Consider the following 12,600-nt stretch of genomic DNA (forward strand, 5'->3'; position numbering starts at 1 on the left):
CCGATGACAACATATAAACTACTCCTTTCATACAACATGTTTAGTTAAGCCTCTCAAACATTACAAGTCATCATTCCACCAGACACTGCTGAGTTATTTGAGATTTAACCTTGGATACTTTCTCACATTCCGGTGAATAGAAATTGAACACGGCGCCTATCCTCATTACAAAACTTTTCTCTCCTTATCAGGATTCGAACCGGTTAGCCCATAATTCGACATCACGTGTGCGTTAGGGACACCAGTCACAGTCACCGTTTTCTCATGACACAAACAAACTAAAAACTACATGTGACTTCTATCCTGTAATTTAGTGTACAGTATAGGATGATCACAACATGGATTTTCCACAACAGTTCACAGGATTGCCTATACATTATGTATCCTCAACAATGTAAAGAACACATTTCGGTCATTCATCATCTACAATGCTCTGCAAAATGAAGCGTGAGCTAGATAAAGGAAAAAGTGAAAAAGTAAAGTCGTATGGCGTGAATGGCCGGGAGATCCCTAGGGGCATGTTCAGCCGCCTAATTGGATAGATTTTCCCAATCCTTCGCGCCAGCAGGCACCTTTTTTTAGGGAACTATGAGATCTGTGTGTGCCATTCTGTTAAGTGAAGGTGAGTAGGCGACTGTAATGGGTGTGTGTTCGTATTGAAGATGAGAGAAGACAGAGGGGGAAACCCGATGCCAGCATATAGTCTATTCCTTTCCAAGAGTACCAACGGGACAGCCGAGCTTAACGTCGCCATCCAACGGATGGATAAACAGTGTCAGTTGCCCTCACTTCATGAAACACTGCGGAGAGGTTTGGAATTAAATCTAGGACATTGACGCAAAGACCTTATCCCACCACCCCTCCTGTCCCCTCTGCCGTAGAAATTCGACAACAGCAAGTGGCGTACCCGCACGTTACCCATCCAAGTACTGGTCACGCACGACGGTGCTTAACTTCTGGAACCGGTGTATCTACCTCGGCACGGCCGTTGAAAGATAAATGAACATAACACTAACTATTCGGTGGAAAGGAATGTAAGTATGGGAGCATTTAGTCAACGGTCTCACACTCGTGCACAGAAAGATGGACGTCACATAGCGTCAGGTCAGGGTGACTATAGCACCAAATGGGGCTGGCTCGCAACACGAGCCAGTTGAAGGAACGGAAAATACAGCGAACAAATCAGCGAGCAGTTACGGTGCACTGTGGTAATGTTCTTCATTACAATATGACCTGGGGACAACATCAATATGACTTCACACAAGGAAGAATCATCGGGAAATTGAAAGAAGGACGAAGCAGTCCAGGTGTTTGGTATTTTTCACAGAATTGTTTCAGGTGCACTGGGAGCGTTCCGAACCAAAGGCACTGTTGCCCGGAGGATAGAACGTGGTCGATCACGGCCAACCAGAGCAGCAGATGACCGCTACATTGCGCAACAGCTAGAAAGCGACCCACGCGAAACAACGGGTGTAATTGCAACCACATTTAACAGGACTGCAAAGCACCACAGTGGCACGGCGGCTGCATGGGCGTTGTATCGTTGCCCGACGACCAGTATGTTGTGTTCTGATGACATCCATACATGAGCGGCACTGTTTAGGATGGTGCCAAGGGAATAGGAATAGAATCGACGAGGAGTGAGGTCGCGTGTTCTTCTCGAATATGCAGCCTGAGTAGTACTTCTAGACTTACCCTCACATGGCGAGAGATGCGAACACGTAATGCACCAGTAACAATGTCGAAAATGAGCGCTTTGGTGGTCCAGTTGTTATGGTATGCAGAAACATAAAGTTGCATGACCGTACTGACTTCGAAATCTTTGAACTCGGTACTCTCACCAGTCAACGTTATCGTGACGTTGTACTCCTTCCCCATGTGCGACAGGGTGCATTCGACGCCGACTTCAGTTTTATGGATGATAAGGCGCGACCTTATCGAACAGCTCTGGTGGGAGAGATCTTGGAAGGAGAGGATATTCAGCGAATGGACTAGCCTGACGTTCCCCCGACTTAAATCCCATAGAGTGAGTGTGGGATGCGTTGGGCAGACGTACTGCAGCGCGTTCACGTTCACCAACGACAGTCCAGCAGCAGTGAGCGGCGCTAGTGGAGGAACATAATGCCCTACCACAGGAACACCTTACCAACATTGGCGCTAACATGGGAGCACGTTGCCGGGCATGCACTGCCATCCGTGGCACTCACACACCCTGTTAAGAACTATATCCTTACGAAGTTCCCAGGGACTATCATAGATTGCGATGACTTTAGTATAATTATTGTCTTTGAATGAAAGTGTGATTTCTGATCGCCGCACTCCGTATTTCTTTCAGTTACCTTCTTTACTATACGTAGCAGTTCTTTCTGTGTATGGTCCAAGTTTCATCGAGGTATATCAGTTGGTAGTGACACACCAGGCGAGAGTTATTTTCGTCCTTAAATTTTGCACCCCAGTGCATTTTACTAAACCAGTATCCCAAAACCGAAAACCAATTGCAGACTGCCTATCTAAAGGCTTCTATGGGCAACAAAAATTGGTTTTTAGTCTTTCTCGAAATTACTGACCTAATTTAAAAATTTTAAATGCTGTCATAATGTAATCAATAAGAGGTATAATCTTACGTAAAAAAACTTAACACAATAAAACAAATATTACAGCTAGAAACTGTGTGTTTGTGTTGAGGTAGTGTAACTGATGGCGCTCTAATACCCGGACTTATTCATCCAATATTTGAGAGTGAGAGCACTTAGGGACATGCACCTAACTTTGTACATAATTTTAAACCTTTATGAAAGTTTTTGCTCGCTGACACCCCCACAAAATGATGAAAGGAAAAACGTTTATCACTTACTACCATTTCGCTGTTCGTGTTGTCAAACTTCAGCGTCAGACATGACGTTTTAATTTGTTACTTCTTTGCTGCTATCTCTATTTGCAATACACTTTGCAGACAGTATCTACATACATCACTGAATTTACCTCCAAAGTTATATTATTGTACGGCACACAGTTCAGGAGATATGACGTCACAAACATTGAGAGGCGAGAAAAACTAGCTTTTACTTAAAATGGGGCGCAAATTACCGAGACTATATTCATCCAGTGATTCATAATGAGAGCACTTAGCGAATTCCAACAAGATATGCATAATTTCAAACCCTTCCTAAACTTTTCCTCGCTTACATGCTTAAAGTCAAGTATTTAACCCATTCACACATTTTAACGTAATCAGACACACGAAGCTGTTTTATACATGGGAGTTACAGACTTTCAAGAATTACTGTTAAAATCTACTTCATCGCTGAGGTCCGGATGCTTCGATAGCACAAACTTCTCTGTAGGTGCATCAAAAAATGGCTCTGAGCACTATGGGACTTAACTTCTAAGGTCATCAGTCCCCTACTTAGAACTACTTAAATTTAACTAACCTAAGGACATCACACACATCCATGCCCGAGGCAGGATTCGAACCTGCGACCGTAGCGGCCACGCGGTTCCAGACTGTAGCGCCTTTAACCGCTTGGCCACACCGGCCGGCTGTAGGTGCATCGTTCTTAATACAAAATGCCGGCGTTGTGTCGTTGAAGCGAAAGTGCACATACTTGTGTCCTCTTAAGAATGGTGGTGAAAGTCTAAAAACTGTCCGCAGCGAACATAAGCAATTGGCAAAGATAGTAACACTGTATCTCTCAGCTTCCACGCATCATGTACACTATTGCATTGTGTTTGTGCCACATACGCACAGAAATACGACATATACCTGTACACGTGTACCAGCGACGTAGTAAAATGTGAAATGAAGTGTTAAGCTTAAAATACACTATGTGATCAAAAGTATACGAACACCTGGCTGAAAATGACTTACAAGTTCGGGGCCCCTCCATCGGTAATGCTGGAATTCCATATAGTGTTGGCCCACCCTTAGGCTTGATGACAGCTTCCACTCCCGCAGGCATACGTTCAATCAGGTGCTGGAAGGGTTCTCGGGGAATGGCAGCCCGTTTCTCACGGAGTGCTGCACTGGGGAGAGGTATCGCTGTCGATCGGTGAGGCCTGGCACGAAGTCGGCCTTCCGAAACATCCAAAAGGTGTTCTATAGGATTCAAGTCAGGACTCTGTGCAGGCCAGTCCATTACAGGAATGTTATTCTCGTGTAACCACTCCGCCACTGGCCGTGCATTATGAACAGGTGCTCTACCGTGTTGAAAGATGCAGTCGCCATCAATGAATTGCTCTTCAACAGTGGGAATCAAAAAGGTGCTTAAGACATCAATGTAGGCCTGTGCTGTGATAATGCCACGCAAAACAAGGGGCGCAGACGCCCTCCATAAAAAACACGACCACACCATAACACCACCACCTCCGAATTTTACTGTTGACGCCGCGCGGGATTAGCCGAGCGGTTTGGGGCGCTGCAGTCATAGACTGTGCGGCTGGTCCCGTCGAGGTTCGAGTCCTCCCTCGGGCATGGGTGTGTGTGTGTGTGTTTGTCCTTAGGATAATTTAGGTTAAGTAGTGTGTAAGCTTAGGGATTGATGACCTTAGCAGTTAAGTCCCATAAGATTTCACACACACATTTTTACTGTTGGCACTACACACGCTGGCAGATGACGTTCACCGGGCATTCGCCACACCCACACCCTGCCATCGGATCGCCACATTGTTTACCGTGATTCGTCACTCGACACAGTGTTTTTCCACTGTTCAGTCGTCCAATGTTTACGTTCCTTACACCAAGCGAGGCTTCTTTTGGCATTTACCAGCATGATGAGTGGCTTATGAGCAGCCGCTCGACCATGAAATCCAAGTTTTCTCTCCTCCCGCCTAACTGTCATAGTACTTGCAGTGGATCCTGATACAGTTTGGAATTCATGTGTGATGGTCTGGATAGATGTCTGCCTATTACACGTTCCGACCCTCTTCAACTATCGGCGGTCTCTGTCAGGCAACAGTCGAAATCGACCTGTACGCGTTTGTGCTGTACGTATCCCTCCACGTTTCCACTTCACTATCACATCGGAAACAGTGGATCTAGGGATATTTAGGAGCGTGGAAATCTCGCGTACAGACATATGACACAAGTGACACCCAATCACTTGATCACGTTCGAAGTCTGTGAGTTCCGTGGAGCCCCCCATTCTGCTCTCTCACGATGTCTAATGACTACTGTGGTCGCTGATCTGGAGTACCTGGCAGTAGGTGGCTGCAAAATGCACGTAATATGAAAAACGTATGTTTTTGGGGGTGTCCGGATACTTTTGATCACATAGTGTTTGTGCTTGTACAAAATGCACGGTTGAATTGCCTAATTGCACAGGTAATAAACAGATTACAGCCTACTTGGACCATGTTTTAATTATCAAATCATGTTAATGCTGTCTCATATGAAATATTTGTTACAGCTCAAACGACCTGCAACCAAGGTATTGGAAGGATCGTTTACGAGCGACTACCGGATCAACAACTCCAGGGCTTCGATGATGATGTGGTAAGCTAAACTAGAGTTTGTTCGCTTTAATAAATAATAGAATTACGCTTGAGAGAGAGAGAGAAAACTACTTTCATATTTGAGCTCAACTGGTAAAATTACGACATTAAATAAATATCATATCGCTCCTTAACACGGGATGTAGTAATGTAAATAGTAGAACTACGAAAATTCCGTCCACAGGCACTGGTGGGCCAATTGGTACCAACCGACCGCCGTGTCATCCATTGCTGATGGCGTCATTGGATGCGATACGGAGGTGTGTGAGGTCAGCGCAACGCTGCTCCGCCGTGGTCAGTTTTCGTGACCTTGAGCCGCTACTACTCGATCAAATAGCTCCCCAATTGGCATCACAAGGCTGAGTACACCCTGTTCCAGTCCTCCCCCCAAAGGCAAAACCCCTGTCGGTACCGGCGATAGAACCCGGGTTTTCCGTGTGGCAGTTAGCTGCACTGACAACTTAGCTACGGAGGCAGAACCTACAGAGTGTCTTGTCCTGTCTTCGTATGGCGAGCGAGCACGACCCTTGCCATTATCGGTTAAATATTTGTGATGAGCCGGTTGTCTACCGCATGGATTTGGCTCTGCTAATCCTGGGTCGTGCGTCAGTAGCCTCGGTTATCCAGAAATTGAACGAAGTACTTAGTCTTCCACTGCGACGCGCGAGCTTGCCAGTGGTAGACCACATAGCGAGTGGAAGAGGGAACTACGTGTCCTGATTCCGTTTTACAGTGATTTCCCTAAAGCTGCGGCCTGTTTTCATGTGTCTTTACCCTAACCGAAATTGAGTACGCACCCTATTTGACTTAACTAACAAAAATAGAGCTACCTATCATATTTTGACACTAAGGTATAAAACAGAAGCTATACCAACACGGTTACATCCGTCTGACATAACAACACTACATAAAAAGGTAAAATAACCATTTCGGTTTTCCTTTGATGCTGTTCTACTTCCCTTAAGGGTAGGATGAGAAATTGGCGACTGAATCAGTTATTATCCATCCCGATATTGGCCTGGTTTTGGAGTATGGAAATCTTGTCAACTATAAAACCTATAAGATGCATCTCGATTTTTCGATAATGACTATCCCATGTTACACTAGACTCTCCCCATTTACGTAGTAAGCTGGAAGTCAATAGGCCTCATACCACATAGTTATAAACTATTAATCAAAGTACTGGTCAAAGAATTTCTCAAATGTTTAATGAAAAATTGCCATTGGAGCAGTTTAACTGATATGAATTTACAAGCCACATTAACACTGAACACTGGTTCTTATTTTTATAGCTTTTTTCCATTACATGGAACTTTGGAGTTTTCAAGTAAACAACATTTCAAAATAAAAAGGGTAACTGAATATAGAGAGAAAACGGCTCATAAAAATTTTATTGGTAATGGCATAAGTCGGTTGGCCAGGATCCTCAACAGCATGAGATCTGGAGACCTATTGTTTTCGGAATAAGCAAAGAATTAGGTGAAATAACAAAAAGTTGAAAACGAAAAGTAAAAAATTCAGATGTAAATAAGTTTGGAAAAGGCTGCTTTACGACGAACGGGTAAACGCTATCACAAATGGTAGCTCAGGTTCGTTTATTTAGTGTACAAATTGCTAAACGTACAGAAAATAAATCAAACTTATCAAGGGCAGATTTTACCTTCAAAACAATATTCCGACTCAAAATTTTTAAAGTAATTTGGAATTATACCTTGATAATGCGTCTGTACAGATAGCGTCGTGGTTCGAAGAAAATCTAAGTGATTTGATGCAGTAAACCATTCTAAGCACGAATATGAGTCCTACTGAACGCACTTGAAATGACCTAAAGAGCTGGTAGAATGAAAGACACCTGTAATTCGTCCTAAACTGTGGTAACAACTATTCGCCAGACCCCAGGAAGAAATGAAACAAATTACAATTTAGTGCAAGGACGACCCCTAAGATTAAAGGTTATAGCAGCAGTAAATCGAGTTAATATACGCTATTAACTACTTCGTATCTGGTGTGTTTGGAACTAATAACGACGCGTTTGGTCACATAACGTATATTGCACAGATATATTCTGCCACAAAAGACTGTGTATTTGGCACAGACATTTTCCCAGCAGATGGGAATAAATAGCTAAAAACAGTATCTGTTTTGTATCCTATTCGGCGAAGGTAGAACACAGTTTATGACACTCGATCTTGCGGCGTCGCAGAGACTACTGGAACAAACAGACGGTTACTGTGGTCGTTGACAGAACGTCCATAGTATAGCGAAAGTAGTCGTAAGCATGCGGAAACTGTCCAGGGAGCCATCCGAACCGAAAAACAAACACAGGTAAGGTCAGTCAATCTATCAACGGCATGTAGCGAAGGCTTCAGAGTCTACCGAAAACTGTGGGGCAACTGTGGGACTGCCGGCCTGTGTGGCCGTGCGGTTCTAGGCGCTTCAGTCTGGAACCGCGTGACCGCTACGGTCGCAGGTTCGAATCCTGCCTCGGGCATGAATGTGTGTGATGTCCTTAGGTTAGTTAGGTTTAAGTAGTTCTAAGTTCTAGGGGATTGATGACCACAGATGTTAAGTCCCATAATGCTCAGAACCATTTGAACCATTTTTGAACTGTGGGACCACGGCATTTTACGGACTCTGTCATGTCAGTGGATTAGCCCATATGACACGCTCCCTGCGGCGGTGGCGCCTTCCGCGAGAGCAAGCTGCGGCCATAGTGTGAAGCCCGAGTATCTCTGGTTTTTCTTCCATACTCGGGCTCGGCAGGGAATCGGAATCACTGGCGGATGCTGACAACTGGATAAAGCTGAAGATGTTATACGTCTGAATGAGTACCCTGAGAGAAAGATAGTCGTGGAATTTCGAGAAACAATATATCGGTGCAAGCAAATGACAGACATTCTAAAGACATCGGCAAATTAACACCATTTTCATAGAATGGGCGACAATCTGTATCGAATAAAGTACTCGAACAAGGAGACCGTAGGAACTTCCCTTCACCGATTTAATTCGTATTGACGCGGTGTGTAGGGCCCGAGTAGGACTTCGACATGTGTAAATAGGAAGACGCAACACTCAACCGTTTTCGAGAAATATAGTTTGAAAATTATATGCGTACTTATATACTTTGTATGGTTGCTGATATTCCAGGAGTCCGCAGTAGAGCGAGTAAGCGCTTAGTTTCACATGCATGAAGTCTCTGGATCGAATCTCACTGCCAGTACGACTTCTTTTTATTAGTCATCTGTGGTCGTGCGGTAGCGTTCTCGCTTCCCGCGCCCGGGTCCCCGGGTTCGATTCCCGGCGGGGTCAGGGATTTTCTCTGCCTCGTGATGACTGGGTGTTGTGTGCTGTCCTTAGGTTAGTTAGGTTTAAGTAGTTCTAAGTTCTAGGGGACTGATGAGCATAGATGTTAAGTCCCATAGTGCTCAGAGCCATCTGAACTATTTATTAGTCATCTGCACCAATATTCGGTGCTATTTTTCGATACGCGTGGTGCACCAGGACACTTTGGGACGATCGAAAACTATTTATGATTGTAAACCACGTCTGGTTTGCAATGGACACATTGAAAAAAATCATGGACATGCACAAATTCTGAGTTCATTACTTTGTTGTATATCGCAATAATTATTGTTTTGCATGTTTCTACGGTCAGTATCATCCTGATTCGTGCAGTGCTGCAGAGGTAACACATTATACTTATCGCAGATGTAGATAGAATGATATAAATAAGATTACTACACTGATTTGATGAAAGTGCACTTATATCCTTTTCTTGTTTCCAATCTCCTTAAGGGAGGAAAAACTATTTCTCCTTTCTTCATGTTATAGATTAGGAAAATAGTAAATGAATTACTAAATACTGATACTTTGCACGGTCATAATAAATATGTTGTTAGAATTACATTGGAACGAAAAAAGAGCTACCGGCAGCGAGATTCGATCTAGAGGCCTCGCGGTTGTGAAACTAAGCGCTTACTCGATTGCCTGCAGACGCCGTGCACCCGCGCGGTCCTACAAATCGTACAGCATAAGCACACCTATAATTTTAAAACTCGATTCTCTCGAAGATTTTGAGAACTGCATCTTGTTGGTCACAGACGTTAAAGTCCTAGTTGTGCCCTACGCACCCTATCAGTGTAAAGCAAATTGATGAGGAAAAGTTGGTACGGTCCCGTGGTAAGATGTTAAAACCACTGATGAGTTTATGAACCTTTGATCGGGCAAAGCCTCTCCTCATAAACTTGAAAAGTAGCAGCCGTTTAGTGACAGATCCAATGAATGCGGAAGTGTCAATCTCTGCCGATAAGCAGTTTTTGTAGTGTCGCTGTCGGCGCATATCGTCTGATGGATGAAATGCATGGATAACCAAGAGTTACATAACAGAGACCGATCAGTAGAAACGAGGTGTTAGGATTGCACGGGAAACAGCCTCCGTTTAATGTAACTGAAATGATCCAACTTCTGCTAAGTAACTAATATATTTCCACACAGTCCAGCGATCAAGGAGTAGATGCGTCTCGCCATTAATTGTGTCTTAGCGTCTGAGAGTCAGTAGCGAATCGTTCCAATAATCCACCACCACTCAATCATGATCTCACTCGAAGAAAGGTCAGGTTCATAATGTATTTTGTGCCTCATCAACACACAGCTAATGCGTACAGCTGCAACCGTTATCGTATTATCCCCACCCGTTGTCAAAAGTAATCATTATTAGGCTAGTGCGTAAGTTCGTAGCGTTTTTTCATAACTCTGGCGAAGACAACAAATACACATAACAGAGACTTTCGTCATCAATAATATATTCTCCTTCACTATTTACAACAGCCTGCCAACACTGGAGTAACTTTTCGAGTGTAGGAACTAGGTGGTTTTCAGACGAAGAACTCGTCAAGCCATGTTCGGAACGCATTATCATTCGGAAAGGAAGTTTCTTGAAAGTTGTTCGACTGACAGCGGAAAGGCGAAAATTTGAGGGTGCATGGTCAGGTGAATAAGGTGGGTGCGCATTGCGGAATGACCTCCAATCCAAATTCTCCTTTTTAAAAAAAAAGGAAAATGCAGGCAGGCGTTATCGTGGAGTAGCGTCACTTCCTGCTATCTTCCTCGTCGTTGTCGTAGATTGCGTGATTGCGTCTGCAAAACGTCTCAGTTGGTGACAATAAATACCAGCAGTGATGGTTACATCTCGGTGAAGTAATTCGTAGTTCACCACACTGTCGCACTTCCACCAGGTGCATAGCTTTGTCTTCTGTAGATGTGCGGAGGTTTTTGTATGGGGAGTTGCTGCTTTGTTTGGGCTCAACCATTCCTTTCTTTTCTTATAACGAGCAAGCAGAGATGCACATATGACCACCTGCTGATTTCTGTGATTTTGGCTTAGACCATGCAGTACCCGTAAACACGATTTTTGAACCTTTGGCATTGCATGCAAATGTCGCCAGATGGTGGAATGATCACAGTTCATCACATTAACCAGTTCTCGAGGACACTGACGGGGATCAATGTGGATTCATGCCTTTAAACTATATTAATCAAACCCCGGAGGTCTTCCTGAATGTGGAGAGTCACTAGTGTCAAAACGATTCTTCTGAAAACGAGAAAACAATTTTCTTGCGGTAGTCTGCCCAACGACATTGTCCCCATACACGGTGCAAATGTTTCTGGCTGCCTCCGCTGCTCTCCTATTGAACTCAGACAGAAGAATATGTCGGAAATGTTCCGATATCTCTACTTGGCACTCCATTTCCTAGCGTCCACAGCATATGCACTATTTCCAGATGACAAAATGGTAACACGTAAACTCAAAAAGCAACAGTGAACTACAAATAAACCATGGCAATCGATAATTAAACCCACAACAACCGAAATATCAACATGCAAAACAAAAACGTTTCGAATTTATGCACTAATCTAGTATTTTGTAGGAGCTGAAATGAATCCGATCTGAGAGAGCAAGGAAATATCACGAACTGGTCCACAAGTTAATGGAGAAAACAGTCGACTTCTTCAGGTGCTGCAGGAGACAAAAGTTGTGGGATAACGTAAGCCCTACGACATCGTGGGTGACGATATATATTCACGCAGTTCACTTTCAAAGACCATGTGTCACGATTCGTCTTTTCCTTTGTTGTGTTACGTCCTAATTACTTAGCGTTTTTAAATAGGTTTATATGACGCGCGCCCATACATATATATCCGCTCTTTTCCAGTATACTAGTGCTATTTGTTAGAGTTACGCAAAACCCGGCTTGCGTCAAGTTTATCAAATAATTTGTGTTAAACGATCTGACAGTTACATTGTAAGTTGTTAACTTAATCCGCGATGCATGAGTTTTCTCTACATCTTCCTATCTTTATTTTGTTTCTACTCTTGAAAAAACCTGTTCTCATCTTAGTTATGACACTTCAAGAGTGGACACTGAAAACGTTCTGTGCCGTTAAAAAATAAATAAATAAAAAGTTTTTAGTGCCATTGCGTTCTCGGTACACTGTTGCATCTCCCTAGATTTGTTCCATGTGTCAAATCATAGATAAAATGTTTCAAACATTCATTAATAGATGGCGCATTGTCCTAGTGCCAAGCAGTGCTTCTCAGTTCAGTTCCAAATGACATGCGCCATTATGCCTGGAATGGTTTGAAGAGATAACACACAGGTTTTTGGTGAATGGGCACACCTTTTTGACTTGCGACAGAGAATTTGCAGTTACAGAGATGTGAAGAAAGATAAGCAAGGCCTTTGTTCCGCAAGGTTTACACGAGAGTGTTGACTCGGCTAAAGTTACGAACCCATTGCTTGTAATTCTAGTGCATACAACTGATTTCTTTGATTTTAAAGATACTGCTAAAGCACTCGCCAATGGAGACGTTAAATATCCCCAAATGCAGCATAATTAAAGTGCCTTATACTCATTCATCTCAAACAGCTATCTACAAATTCCTACTTTGAAACAGGAGAATGGGAAAATGTCAATGTATTGAAAAGAGGAAAGACAATGGTAGAAGTATACCGTACCGCACTTCATGTGAAAGACCAACCACATTTATCAGTTGTAAAACAGAAGAACCTGTCGACGATAAATTTTGGAACATTTGATCCAAAGAGTCGA

General features: G+C 43.5%; 1 protein-coding gene across 1 annotated transcript in view; it reads left to right on the plus strand.

The window, feature by feature from the left end:
• The window catches only part of LOC124722012, a 190,930-nt gene that overhangs the window by 47,935 nt on the left and 130,395 nt on the right, over nucleotides 1–12,600 (plus strand). The window contains exon 2 of the mRNA XM_047247189.1: nucleotides 5,406–5,491. Coding sequence (XP_047103145.1) covers nucleotides 5,406–5,491 — 86 coding nt within the window. The remainder of the gene's footprint in view (nucleotides 1–5,405; nucleotides 5,492–12,600) is intronic.

Source organism: Schistocerca piceifrons, chromosome X, assembly GCF_021461385.2.
Source record: "Schistocerca piceifrons isolate TAMUIC-IGC-003096 chromosome X, iqSchPice1.1, whole genome shotgun sequence".
Classification (NCBI taxonomy): domain Eukaryota; kingdom Metazoa; phylum Arthropoda; class Insecta; order Orthoptera; family Acrididae; genus Schistocerca; species Schistocerca piceifrons.